This window comes from Astatotilapia calliptera, chromosome 5 (genome assembly GCF_964374335.1).
Source record: "Astatotilapia calliptera chromosome 5, fAstCal68.1, whole genome shotgun sequence".
NCBI lineage: Eukaryota > Metazoa > Chordata > Actinopteri > Cichliformes > Cichlidae > Astatotilapia > Astatotilapia calliptera.
Window position 1 is genome coordinate 4,292,510 of NC_137426.1, and position 11,410 is coordinate 4,303,919.

Consider the following 11,410-nt stretch of genomic DNA (forward strand, 5'->3'; position numbering starts at 1 on the left):
GCACAGGCCAGTGACAGACTGATGACAGGAGCCCAGGCTTTTACTTTGCCTACCCCCAGAGCTGCCTGCACGCGCCCGTTACAAACACGTGACAAGTCAAGACAATGACATACCATACTATACATACCACAGACGATAGCTTACCCAAACATCAAGATAGCTGCTGTGCCAAGACTCCGTCCATCCTATAGATTACAGATTTTCAGCCTTGAACCATGTATCAGCACATCAAAGTCTTTGTCAGCTGAACTGGGTGCTCAGTTGTCACTTGGAGTGAGTTGTTTATAGTGGACATGTTTTCAGGGAGAGGACATGTGAAAGAGTGAGCTGTGGCGATGAGGAGAGGTGATGGAGAGACTGACACTGAAAAGTGCAACTGCAGCTGGGAATAAAATCCCATGTGTAGCAAATGACAGAAGAGATAAATCATAGGACACAAACACATCTTTGCTTTGCATTGTATTTGAACTGTATTGAGCGTTTGTCAGTAAACAAAAGTGATGCCTCAAAAAGTCATCACACATCACAAAACCTGCAAGAAATAGCGCCCTGCATAACCTCCGGGCTTTTTTCTTTTTTTTGCATGTCTGTATGTGTTAAATGAACTGTGCACACTCACCTGCCACTTAATTAGGAACAACTTGCTGCTGCTAGGTTAGACCCCCCCCCCCCCCCCTCCCTTTTGTTTACAAAAAGCCCAAATCAAAGCTGCTCTATTGTGGATGCCATCAGAGAATAGTGAATTTATTCTCATGTTCAAGACACCAGTTTGAGCTTTGTGACATGTTTCATCATCCTTCTGTTCACTGTGGTCATAAAGGGCCATAAAGACATGGTCAGCAACAATACACATGCAGGCTGTGGCATTTAAACAATGCTCAACTTTTATGCATGCATGTTTTTTATCCTGAACCTAGTTCTGAAGACACTCATTAGATAACGTCTTTCCAGCTTTCCGCTGACCAGTTAGGTGAGCCTGTGTGAATCGCAGCTTCAGTTTCCTGTTCTTAGCTGATGGGAACGGCACCCAGCGTGGTCTTCTGTTTCTCCATCAGCAGGCCTGAAATATACAAGGGTTATTACCCCTACTGCGCATTCAAGAGGAAAAGAGTTAAATCCCCTTTCTTCCCCATTCTGACTCTCAGTTTGAACTTCAGCAGATCTTCTTTACAATGTCTGCCTGCCTAAAGCCACTGATTTGCTGCCACATAATTGGATGATTAGATTTGCGCTAACAATCAGTGGAACAGGCGTGCCTTATAAAGTGGCTGGTGATTGATGGATCACTTTGAGTGTTTTATTAGCTGTTATCCACGAAAGGCTTCTCACTGTAACTTCACATTAAAAGGATAGAAATTAGAGCCCCATCAGTCCTCTTACTTAACTATCAATCATATATTTTTCTTTCTCTTAAACAATTCTTTGAAGACACCGTCACCTTTCTGTGTGACATCCTGTTATACCGGTGGCTAAAATTATTTAGTCCTAAACGCAGATATATTAGAGTCTATGGGACACCAGAATGAAAGGTGCTTGAACCTATTTATATTATATTACATTGTTTAGTTTGTAATTTTATATCCATGTATTCACTCGTTTTAGTATTTGTGCACTTTCTAGTTTGGGTGATTTTTTTTATTGATTAGGTTTAGATTTTCAGATTTGTTTTAACTAGAAGTTAAATTTATAAACTGTAAAATCTCTTGATTTTTCTCAGCTGATTTTCTTGGTTGTTGATACCTATATGATCAAAATTGTTTGTTGATAGTTGTTAAATGAATCCATAACCACCCAAAATAATAATAATAATAGTAAAAATCTATATAACCACCGCTCTGCCACTTTTCTCCTCTCAGGGCCCGCCTGGTCCTTCAGGTCCTCAGGGATTGGCTGGTCAGCGCGGTATTGTTGGTCTCCCTGGACAGCGTGGCGAGAGAGGTTTCCCCGGTCTGCCTGGACCTTCTGTAAGTAATATACCCACTCACCCACTCATAAAATTCAACTTGCAAATTGTCTGTCAGTTATTTAGTTTAATAAAACGACACATTATTTAGTCTATGTCAGAATAAATCCTAAAATATGATCCTCATAATTTCCAAGAGTCAAACATTACAAATTTAAAATGTTTGTTATCTATTTTGTAGAAATGTTATGTAGACATTTAATTCACAGTAATAGAGCTGAAATAAAATTACAATATAAGCTCATGTATTAGTCATGAGACATAAGCAAAATCATTTGTGATATAAATATTTGTGATATATAATGTAATACAATTAATTTTCCATGCTTCAGATAAACTAGAGAACAAAGGTTGTTTTCTTACCCGTTGATTTTTTTTATTGATTTTCTCCTTTTTTTGGATTTTGACATTTTGACATTAATTGATTGATCAAGAAAACAACTTAAGAAAAGAAAATCAGTGTTGAAAATAGTTGGTGATGTAATTATGTAATCGTTTTGGTGTTTTTTAAACTCTAATCCAGTAAAGTTGGAGCTCATAGATTTGAAGTGTTTTTCTTATTTGGATTTCTTCCACTTGTGTGTCTGTAGTTACTCAGATTGAGGTGTTTCCATATCTTTGCTGGAAGCAACTTAATATCTGTCAATTTAAAAACAAAAATGTAAACAAATGTAACTACAAATCTCTACTTTCCATTCTGTTTTTGTGCATTGCATTCATACCTGCAAAAGGTTTCAAAATCCTTGCACTGCAGTTAACATTTCGCACAGCCTCCCAACTTTTTCAGAAACAGGGTGGTAAAATAAATATTCAGGAAGACGCCTTAAGAGCAGAGTGCCTACTGTTTTGTCACTTAGTACGAGTGAATGTGCAAAGCCTTCAGACAGGCTCCACTGTCATTCTGCTGCCCTAATTGGGTCACAGTCAAATCGAATCTCACATGAGCTAGGGCTGCTCTCCATGTGAGTCTATCTGATGCACAAGATGACATGTGACAAGAAGCCTCCCCTTCTTGCGTCTCACACTATTAGATACGTGACATGAGCTTGTCCCCTACTTACAACATCTCAGTGGGCATGTCCTCACCATCAATTATTCATCCGTACGCATGAAAGGGATGCCAAGGAAACAGCAGTGATGCCAGGAAAGTCACCCAGGAATGTTTCAAGCAGAGAAAATGATTTTAGTAGCGGAAGTGAAGTCGAACTGTGGATTCAGTTACTTTTTTTTTTTTTAAACTGAGGATAATATTTATGAATGATTTATAAAATTTGATATGTACTGTAGGAATATGCACAAGCATACTATGTACAAAAATGTACCCTTTTATCCCAGTTATATATAATGACCATCTTGACAGGTTTTTAAGGTGGCCTATGAGGACCTTTATAAGCTCAGTTAATCCTCTCTGATCATTCACAAAGCTGTGATTGGTCGACAAAAAGGACAATGACTACAGACCAGAATCATACTCAAATTAAATATGACATTATTTCTATATCCACAAGACCCCAGAATTGTTTCTTGTTTTCCTAATTTTACAGCAGAAGCTAAGCTTTTAACATAAAATGACAGCATTCATCAAACATGTTATATTCTATGTAGCGGACTAATCCGACTAAATAAATAATAATAACGGTAACAACTGAATGAAGTCAGTTAAAAGTCTTTTCTCTCATTTCTCCTCAGGGTGAGCCTGGAAAGCAAGGAGCTTCTGGTGGTCCTGGAGACCGTGGACCCCCTGGACCTGTTGGACCACCTGGACTGACTGGACCTGCTGGAGAGCCTGGCAGAGAGGTCAGGGAATAGCTAGCATGCAGCATGTGTGAATTAGATTCATATCTGCAACATTAGGGCTCTCAGCTGTTTTCCTCCGACAGGTGAAGTCCGTTACTATGCACCGCCGTTGTGTCATGTTTACATTTGCATTGTGTTTACACCACATTAATATTGGAGCAGGTTTATTATGCAGCTGATCTGTATTCAGTTAAGGGGACATCTGGTTTGGTGGAAACTATTAACATTTGATTTGGTTCCATTATCTGACAGGGCACCCCTGGATCTGATGGACCTCCCGGTAGAGATGGTTCTCCTGGAAATAAGGTGAGAAGCAAGTCTGGGTCTTATCATCCAATTTTTAATACCCTTATTGATATTTTGGAAACGTTCAAATCAGTATTGCACGATAGTGGCATAAGACTGCACAACAGCAGCAGCGTGAAGCAAAGCAAAACTGCAGCCGGAAGCCTGATGAGATGCTTTTATAGATTCAGCCTCCTGTAATATACAATCACATGCAATAGTGTTTAAAACACAATCATATTCACTCAGTTTTTTCTTCGTCTGCTGCTGGACTTCTGTATTTTGAGCAGCTTTATTCTGAGTGCACAGTTTTATAAAAATGTATTTATATAGTATATGTGCATTAAATTTTTATTTTTACCATCTGGTTCTAACATCTTTTATCAAACCTTGTGCTTAAGTAGATAGCAGTAATTGAGTTATGTTACGTTACATGTAAATCCCTGACTGTTGTGCTCTCACTCTGCAGGGTGAGCGTGGTAACACTGGTCCTGCTGGTGCTCCTGGTGCTCCGGGCGCTCCTGGTGCTTCTGGCCCAGTTGGTCCCACTGGCAAACAGGGAGACAGAGGAGAGCCTGTGAGTATTACCTCCAAGACAAGCTAAATTAAAATAAGATGTTTCTAGAAAAGCTGCAGCTGAAGAGCAAAGTTTGTTTGGCCTTATGAGATTTATATAAGGTGGATTTTTCTCTGCTGGAAATTAGCATATTGTCTGATAGCGAGTGCTGAGGAGTATGTCTCAAGTGTTTTATCCCTGAGTGACCTGTGGTCTAAGAGGAAAATTAAACTCTGTGCTTGCTTTTCTCATTTACATAACATTCAGTCAGTGTACTATGTTAACAATTGTAGACTATTTTATCACAATTTGCTTCCTAAACGCAGACATATTTGACTGGTATACAAGCATATTGTTGAACAAGGAGGTACACAGCTGGTACACAATGACAAGTACAGAGTGAAGACAAATTGCTAAATCTTGAAAATGAAACTTACTGTAATTATTAATGAAATTTCTACTAGCAGATTATTAAAAGTTAGAATAATCGTCATTGTGTTCGTATGGTCCATAATTCCTTTTGTTTCTTTTGTGTTTCAGGGTCCACAAGGACCTGCTGGATCTTCAGGACCTGCTGGTGCCCGAGGAATGCCTGTATGTTTCTTTCTGAGAGAAACAAAGCTGCATGCCAAGTCTTGAATAATTTCTGGCCTGAATAAACAAAAGAAAATTGGTTTTGCCACAAGGCTTAAATTAACTCTTGAAATTCACACACATATTACCACGCTTTGTTCTCAGGGGCCCCAAGGACCCCGTGGTGACAAAGGCGAGGCAGGAGAAGCTGGTGAAAGAGGACAGAAGGGACACCGAGGCTTCACTGGTCTGCAGGGTCTCCCCGGACCTCCAGTAAGCATCACTCTCTGCCTGTAAACATACGTCTGCCTCCTGAACTTTGTTGTACACCAGCTCAGTCATTTCAACTAATCTGTGCCTTTGCTGTAGTGCAGTTTTCTTGTCATCATGCTTCAGGTATTTACTGTATTTCTTCTACTTTAGGGTCAACCTGGAGACCAGGGTGCTACTGGACCTGCTGGACCTGCAGGACAACGTGTGAGTACAAATACTCAACTGTAATAAAAAGTGGCAGTCACTTTGAAAAACCATTAGCTTCTTTAAATGCTTCATCTTCAGACCTTAACATCTCAAACTGTCTCTGCAGGGACCACCTGGACCCGTTGGCCCTGCTGGAAAAGACGGTTCAAATGGTCTGCCTGGACCCATTGGACCCCCTGGACCCCGTGGTCGCAGTGGAGAGACCGGTCCTGCTGTGAGTGCTTTTTTGTGCTCATTCAATTCATGCTCCTCTTTTTTTTTTTAATTTAATTTGTTCCGTCACATATTTATAATAGTTTTTTTTATTACTTTTTGCTACATTCTGCAAAAAACAGGTTTGTGTTAAATACATGAGAATACCAAAGTTGTTTTCAAGAATTGAAAAAACAAGAATGGGACAAGATTGGAAACTGTGCACGACTGTCACGACCTCATGACATCATGAGTCCGAGATCTGAGGGGTTTAGTTGTGTGACGTGAGTTGAACATTTGCGCAAATAATTTCGTAGAACATTATTCGCTGGTTTACATCACAGTCAGTCATGACACGATCCTTCCTCTCTGTCCCTGTCGCAAAAGAAAAAACACTATTAGTCGGGGGGGGGGGGGGGGGGGGGGTCAAATTTAAATCAAAACCATTATATAAATTAACACGTTTTATTGATTGGTACAAAGAGTAGCAGCAAAATATTATAAAAAGCCAGAAACATAATGTCCACATGGGACAAAATTAAGTGGATATAAATGAAATAAGTTTTTTTAATGTTTGTTTTTTATTATTATACCAGATTATAGCAAATTTGTTGTCCTTATTAAAGATATAAGTAGAAGACATAAAGTCAGTCTGTAAGGAGGGCACACTTATGGTGTAGGAGCTGCAGAAACTGTATCTGCATTTCATAATTTCATATTGAAGCAGGAATTGTAGGTGCACTGCAAAAAGAAATGGACAAATTAAGTGGCAATTAATGGACTGAAAAACAGGAAGGAAAAATTTAGCAAAGGTCAAATTAAATGTGAGTATCAGTGGAAATGAATGACTCGCTTACTACGTGGATGCTGAAAGTGGGAGTGAAGTCTCAGACAAGTTAATAGAAATGAGATACAAGAACAGATTGTAGAGGATTTCCTGAACCCATCAGGAAGAGAGGCTTGACGGGTTTGACAGAAAAGGGCAAAATAATGCAGAAGTGCAATGATTGCAAGACTCAACAAAAAAAGAAGAAGTATATAACCCTCCCGTCTTTATTCTTTTCTCTCAGGGTCCTCCTGGAAACCCCGGACCCCCTGGTCCTCCTGGTCCCCCGGGCCCTGGCATCGATATGTCTGCCTTCGCTGGTCTGGGTCAGACTGAGAAAGGCCCCGATCCTCTCAGGTACATGAGAGCCGACCAGGCTTCTGGAAATCTCCGACAGCATGATGCTGAGGTCGACGCCACTCTCAAATCTCTCAACAACCAGATTGAGAACATCCGCAGCCCTGAGGGATCCAAGAAAAACCCTGCTCGCACCTGCAGAGACCTGAAACTGTGCCACCCTGACTGGAAGAGTGGTGAGTGACACCGAGGGGAATTGGTTAAATTTGGGGTGAGATGAGAAAACAGACAGGAATTTTTTGCCATCTCAATTTAGTAAAGTCAAGGTTTGTATTAGCTAAGGTTCTGCAGTTGGGGAGTGTTTGGATTGAGCTGATTTAGTCTGTTTTTTCAATATTAGAAAAACAAAACATTATACAATAAATTTCCAAGTATTATCAGATTTTTAATTTACCAAAGACCGAGAATGGTGCGCTCCCATGTTCCTGTCTTTTTCCATCTGCAGGAGAGTACTGGATTGATCCCAATCAAGGCTGCACCGTAGATGCTATTAAGGTCTTCTGCAACATGGAGACAGGGGAGTCCTGCGTCCACCCCAAGCCTTCCAGCATCCCTCGCAAGAACTGGTGGACCAGCAAGAGCAAGGACCGCAAACATGTCTGGTTCGGAGAAAGCATGAATGGAGGATTCCATGTAAGTTGCATCAACATTTTTAAATTCTCTGTGCCTGTGAAACGGGAAGCGGATTCACTGCTATGCACATGTTAAACTATTTTAAAAAGTCAATGATATGAAAACAGTGGAGGCAGGTCGGCAGTTCAGCATAAATATTGATCATTGGTTGACACGTCTATGGATTCTGCTGCACGATGAGCAGTGCCTTTTCCATCGTTTTCTCTTAAGTCTATACTAGTCTTACTTAAAGCAAAGTTAAAAAGCATCTTGGTCTCAAGTAGAAACCTTATAAATAAAGTTTAGCAGAAGAATAAAAAGCACATTTTGGCTGAGCGAGGACATAAAATCAATGACTCCCTCTTAAAGCCCCTGTATGTAAGGTTTTTAAAATCTGAAACATCATCTCAACAACCAGGAAAAAAACACACATGCGTATAAACTGAACCATAAAAACAATTGCAACTGTTATTCTAACTTTCCCTTCCTTCAATTCCTATGCAATGCAGTTTAACTATGGCGATGACAGCCTGGCGCCCAACACTGCCGCCATTCAGATGACGTTCCTGAGACTGCTGTCCACTGAGGCTTCTCAAAACATCACCTACCACTGTAAGAACAGCGTGGCCTACATGGACGGCTCGACAGGCAACCTGAAGAAGGCCGTGCTGCTGCAGGGCTCCAATGACGTGGAGATCAGAGCCGAGGGCAACAGCCGCTTCACTTACGCTGTGTTGGAAGATGGCTGCACGGTAAGACCGGCAATATTGCTGACATCCATATACATTACACCCACACTGTCAGAGAATCGTAAAAACGTAATGAGGGATGTTAAAAGTGGCTGAGAGAACAATAAAGCTCATACAAATTTCTTGCTGTGTCCACTCACGAAACTAATCTCATTCTCTCCAGTTCTGGAGTAGTTAGAGGTTGTTTAACAGCTGTTTGCACCTGTCGTTCTCGCTCTACAGAGACACACGGGAAAATGGGGCAAGACGGTGATTGAATACAGATCACAGAAGACCTCTCGTCTGCCCATCCTGGACATTGCACCCATGGATATCGGTGGAGCAGACCAGGAGTTTGGAGTCGATGTCGGGCCGGTCTGCTTCTTGTAAAGAACGAGGGATCAAATTATCGAGAAAAAAGAAGTGGAGATTTGAAAAAGAAAATAACATGAAAGAGGAGCACACCTCAGATAAAGGAGGCGAGGAAGAGAAAAAAAGAAAAATCAAGACACTTTTTTTTTAAATGGGACTTTTTTTCTTAGTAGAAAGTGCTTTTCCAAGTTGAACTCCATAGGATATCTGCACTGAATGGCACCAGCACCTGTCATTTGTGATTCATCCAGCATTGCCTCCAGTCAGCTCGCCCCTGCCCACCCCAAACCACGGACTCCCTGTTTTCTCCAAAAATGCTACCTCCCCTTCTCCCTCCCTGCCAACTAATCTTTTGCATATTCGCGAACAAGAAGGAGGAAGTATGAGGAGAGTACAGGAGCATACGTAGGAATTGGAGAGAGAACAATGTGTTGGTGTTATTTATTTATTGTTTAGGTTGAGATCCCTGGTGTGACAGGACTGAGTTTGTTGCTAAGTATTGAAAAGTGGCTTACACACAAATAATTTCCACCAACTCTCTCTCGTACTTCCTCCTCTTTTCTAACCATCCCATCGCTCCTGTACAATATCCACTAAAGAATGAAACAACAACAATCAAGCTGCAAAGAAAGTGCAGGTGTTCCTATTTCTACTGCCACAGTGTGTCAAAAGTTACTGTGTATTATAAATAAAGTCAATGGTGCTATTGTTGTAAAACAGTTTGTATTTTTTATCAGCCAGATACTCACATTTAGTGACCTGTATATATGTATATATATGTATATGTGTGTATACATATATATACAGTTTCTCAGAGAGAGCATGTCGCCCAGGATTTTGGATTTCAGGGTGATAAAAGTCCCGGCTTGCCCCCCCCTCTTTGCTTCGTGCCTTCGTACATAAACAAATATGGCCCCCTCGTAAATTTTTACAATCAAGTCATGTTCATTTCTTTAAAAATTGTTTTCTTTTTCTTTTCCTAACATTTGTTTTGGTATGTTAAAGCTACCTCACGCTAAAAAAGAAGATCTTGACAAGTTGAAACTGAGGCCTTTTCCACCTCAAATCTTTACATGTGTGTGACCAACATGTTGAAGATTTGAAAATTTGATCATTAAAGCCCAGTCTGCTGCCCCCCACCCGCCCTGACCTTCATCCCTCTCTGCTTCCTGCCTTCAGTCTCCTCACAGCACGCGCCCTCTGCTTCACACTCACGATGTAAAGCGTGTTTGACTTTGTTGCTCCGGTCCTACAGCCAGCCAGAGGGTCCATTTGTGTGAGGTTGTGTATATTTTCTATTATTAATAATAATATTATTATTAATAATAATAGCATTATTATATTATTATGATCATGACTTGTTTTTGTTACGTTTTAATTAATGTAAATTGGAAATAAAAGACAAAACCAAGTCAAAGGCTGAAGTTGCGTTTTATTTATGTTCCGTTTTGTTCTCCCCGGTGATGAAATATCTCGTCCTTAAAAGAAACATTCAAACATAAATAAAAAAGACAACGTATCATATCTGCCCTGCTTCTATTTTATGTTTCTGTGCCAATATCTGGATTTATTTCCAGGGAAGAGCAGTGATGGATATGGTTTAATTTTGCCTTGACTGATGATGGAACAAAACGTACCTGTGATGGTTTTCCAATCGTTTCCTTCACTTTTCATGCACAGTAAAGTAGAAATGGGAAAGACTGCCAACTACGATCAGCTCATACTGCGATTTGTCTCTCTGTACTTCATTTCTATTCTTCTAATTGCATTTTTCTATCTTCAGTAGAAATAAATCAAGAAGCATTTCTATAAACAAAGTAGAGCAATGTTTGTTTTATTTGTTTGTTTTTTTTTCTGTTTTTCCCCCAACGTCGCTTTTCATGGCTCATTTATTATTTAATGTAATACTTTCCAATATGAGTTTACTCTTGTTTGGATATTTTTGGGTGAACAAACAGACAAGAAAACAAATCACTGGGATGGAAATACATCATCAATAATAATAATAATAATAAAAAATCTACAGGAAAAAACATTTGATTTTTGGGGTTGTTACAATCATCACTGGAGAGACCAGGAGCATTATTAAAAAGATATGAAACTGAGCTCAGGCACATCAACACTAGATGTAGGATTTATGACAAACAGCTAACGTTCAAGAAATATTCAGAGTATGTACGGTTACACATACAGTTTATTCACAGGCAGTTTTGCTTTTTAAGTCACATAACGAGCGTCCACCGTTTTATTCTCGTCTTCTTCTTGCCTGCGGTTTACCAACAAGACTGGTTTCACACACAGATCGTAACAATATCAATAACTGACTCTAGTTCTGACAGCATGGGAACAGCACAGACCTGAACCAGAATCTCTTTCTGAGGGTCCAAAGTAAACAAACCACACTCATCAATATAACACATTAAATGTTGACCTATTCCAGCGTGTGCCTCGGCTCTTCCCACTTTACCAACCCAGCTTTTAGATAAGATAATATTTTATTGTATATAATGGCCACATAGACATTTGTACACTTTAATCGATCACATACGGATGATACATGAAAAAAGAAGCCATGCTAGCAGCTCTATGATACTGTATGGTCCCTCAGCACAGTGCTCTGAGCTAAATCCTACCAACATCCTCACAATGACAGTGCTAACATACTGGTA

At 40.1% G+C, this 11,410-nt stretch overlaps 1 protein-coding gene across 2 annotated transcripts in view; it reads left to right on the forward strand.

Annotated features, from left to right (window-relative positions):
• col2a1b (collagen, type II, alpha 1b) overlaps window positions 1–10,152 on the forward strand; it is a 49,871-nt gene extending 39,719 nt beyond the window's left edge. For both annotated transcript variants that reach the window (XM_026166734.2, XM_080301570.1), the window contains 12 exons: window positions 1,857–1,964; window positions 3,653–3,760; window positions 4,013–4,066; window positions 4,515–4,622; window positions 5,142–5,195; window positions 5,340–5,447; window positions 5,598–5,651; window positions 5,761–5,868; window positions 6,917–7,205; window positions 7,475–7,662; window positions 8,151–8,393; window positions 8,613–10,152. In XM_026166734.2, the coding sequence (XP_026022519.2) occupies window positions 1,857–1,964; window positions 3,653–3,760; window positions 4,013–4,066; window positions 4,515–4,622; window positions 5,142–5,195; window positions 5,340–5,447; window positions 5,598–5,651; window positions 5,761–5,868; window positions 6,917–7,205; window positions 7,475–7,662; window positions 8,151–8,393; window positions 8,613–8,759 (1,569 nt within the window). In that variant the 3' untranslated portion in view covers window positions 8,760–10,152. The remainder of the gene's footprint in view (window positions 1–1,856; window positions 1,965–3,652; window positions 3,761–4,012; window positions 4,067–4,514; window positions 4,623–5,141; window positions 5,196–5,339; window positions 5,448–5,597; window positions 5,652–5,760; window positions 5,869–6,916; window positions 7,206–7,474; window positions 7,663–8,150; window positions 8,394–8,612) is intronic.
• Window positions 10,153–11,410: the final 1,258 nt, after the last annotated feature.